This window comes from Agrilus planipennis, unplaced genomic scaffold (genome assembly GCF_000699045.2).
Source record: "Agrilus planipennis isolate EAB-ADULT unplaced genomic scaffold, Apla_2.0 scaffold207, whole genome shotgun sequence".
NCBI classification, from domain to species: Eukaryota; Metazoa; Arthropoda; class Insecta; order Coleoptera; family Buprestidae; genus Agrilus; species Agrilus planipennis.
The window spans coordinates 490,026-492,033 of NW_020438969.1; the positions used below are offsets into that span (position 1 = coordinate 490,026).

At 29.8% G+C, this 2,008-nt stretch overlaps 1 protein-coding gene across 1 annotated transcript; it reads right to left on the bottom strand.

The window, feature by feature from the left end:
• Positions 1-867: 867 nt before the first annotated feature.
• Positions 868-2,008, bottom strand: LOC108738712 (deubiquitinase OTUD6B). Its single transcript, XM_018472248.2, has one exon. It carries the CDS (start codon positions 1,942-1,944, stop codon positions 1,057-1,059), a length of 888 nt encoding a protein of 295 aa, XP_018327750.1. The 5' UTR covers positions 1,945-2,008; the 3' UTR covers positions 868-1,056.

The following is a 2,008-nucleotide window of genomic DNA, read 5'->3' on the forward strand; positions in this document are numbered from 1 at the left end:
TTGTCACAGTCTATTACAATTTTAGATGGTAAATTGCAATAATTCTACAATTCTCGCTTTATTTGCCGGCGTTTAACGTGTATTCGCCAACGTCAACAGATTCATGTATATGAGAAATTTCCCGACGTCAGCGATGTGGTCCGCGCGTACTTTTGAATTTTTGTATTAAACCTGTTTCCTAATCAGTAGACAACCAAAATTATTTTAATGACAAAATGCTCACAGGGCCATCTCGTATGATGTGTGTCACCTATCAGGATTGACAGAGTAAAAACCCCGTGGTATAGGACCATATAGGACTTTGTATGTTTCATATATATAGAACGGCTAATGTAGCTGAGCGGTTTTAGAACGACAGGAAGTCGATCGAAATAAAATTTGTATTGTAAAATAAAATTGAACAATAAAATAGAATACTTGAATTATTGATCTAAGATTTAACTGAAGTTATTCTAAAATGTGAATTAATCTTCTACTTTGTAATTTTAATTGCGATTAAAATCCTTTAAAAAACCAAAAATAAAATTATTGCACTAATAAGACCGCGTTGTAATTTGTGTTAAAACGCAATTATTTTTATACAAGCAAATACCTGAACACATCAAATATCAATTTCATTAAGTAAAACATCCCAATCTGAATTTGATAGATGTTCAAGAATCATTAAATGTTGCAAGCTTATTTCAATCCAATTAATGTGTAGATAAAATGAGCCATTACAAATGCTTTTTCAGACAAATCATACCTTAATGCGTTTTTTAGAACAAACCAATTATACTATCCCATTATATATAATCTGTTAATATAAATTTTCTAAGTCGTACAAATGGAATATTTATCTTATGGGTAGGTACTCATTCTTACAGCTTTTACAAGTATTATACTTTTATTTAAACAGCCATACCGAACTATACACATTCAAAAGAAGGAATTATTCCTGTTGCAATTTGGGTACATATAGATAACTTGTAAAATCAAGTAAAACAAATTATTATCTGTAAATTTACAGTTCAAAAAGTATATAAATTATATAGCAGTTTAAAGCATATTGTAGTATTAATCATGAAAGTCATTAATCTTATTTAAGTTTAATATAGTAGAATTGTAATGAGCACCAAGACGATATAAATATCGATGGTATGTTAGAATAAGAGGTGGTCCTTCGTAATTTTCCCCTTGCAATGCAATTGGTCCATTACCCTGTATTACTTTTATAGGACATTTAAGGGTACTCGAGAGTGCTTTAATTTCTAATTGACTTCCCCACATTTTTGTTTTTTCCACATCATTACAATATTTTTCAAACAATTCCTCAGTCATTGGGTCTTCATTTGGAGTATACATAAATGGCATGAAATCATCTTTATTGTCACGCATATAATTTGCTGTTAATTTTCTAAGTTTTGAAATTGTCAGTGTATCTCTCCCAGTTATTTCTAACTGGTGATTTATTGCATAATATAAACAATTTCCATCTGCAGGTATGTTATACATTTCAAGTCCTTGTGACTTTAGAATCTGCTCAATTGATTGTAATTCCATTGCTCTAGGCCCTAATTTATTTACTTCTTCTTGTTCTTGAATCCTTTTTTCTCGCTCTTGTTGTTCATGTTGCTTTTTATTCCTCCTCTTTTGTGCTCTTGAAAGACGTGGTATTGACTTTTCCTGTTCAATTTCAGTTTCATTATCATTACATGAAATTTGCTCTATTACATCTAAATTACTTTTTACGTCTAAAAATTTATCAATTTCTTCTGCTTGCTTATTTTCAAGATCTTTTTCTAATTGAGCTATCATATCTGCAACTTCTTTTTTTTTCTTTTTGTCTCCTTTAGAAGTCGTTTTCTTAAGGGACTGAATCTTACTTTGCAATTCTTTCTTTTCTACGCGATGCCTGTTACGAATTTCTTCTAATTCTTTCGATTCATCTTTATTTTCATTCATTTTATTTTCTATTACAAATTATAAATTCACCTGTACACTACCCTTATAATCTTATAATTATTCA

Excerpts from the sequence above, each read along its gene's own strand:
- LOC108738712 (XM_018472248.2), bottom strand. The coding sequence starts at position 1,944 with ATGAATGAAAATAAAGATGAATCGAAAGAATTAGAAGAAATTCGTAAC.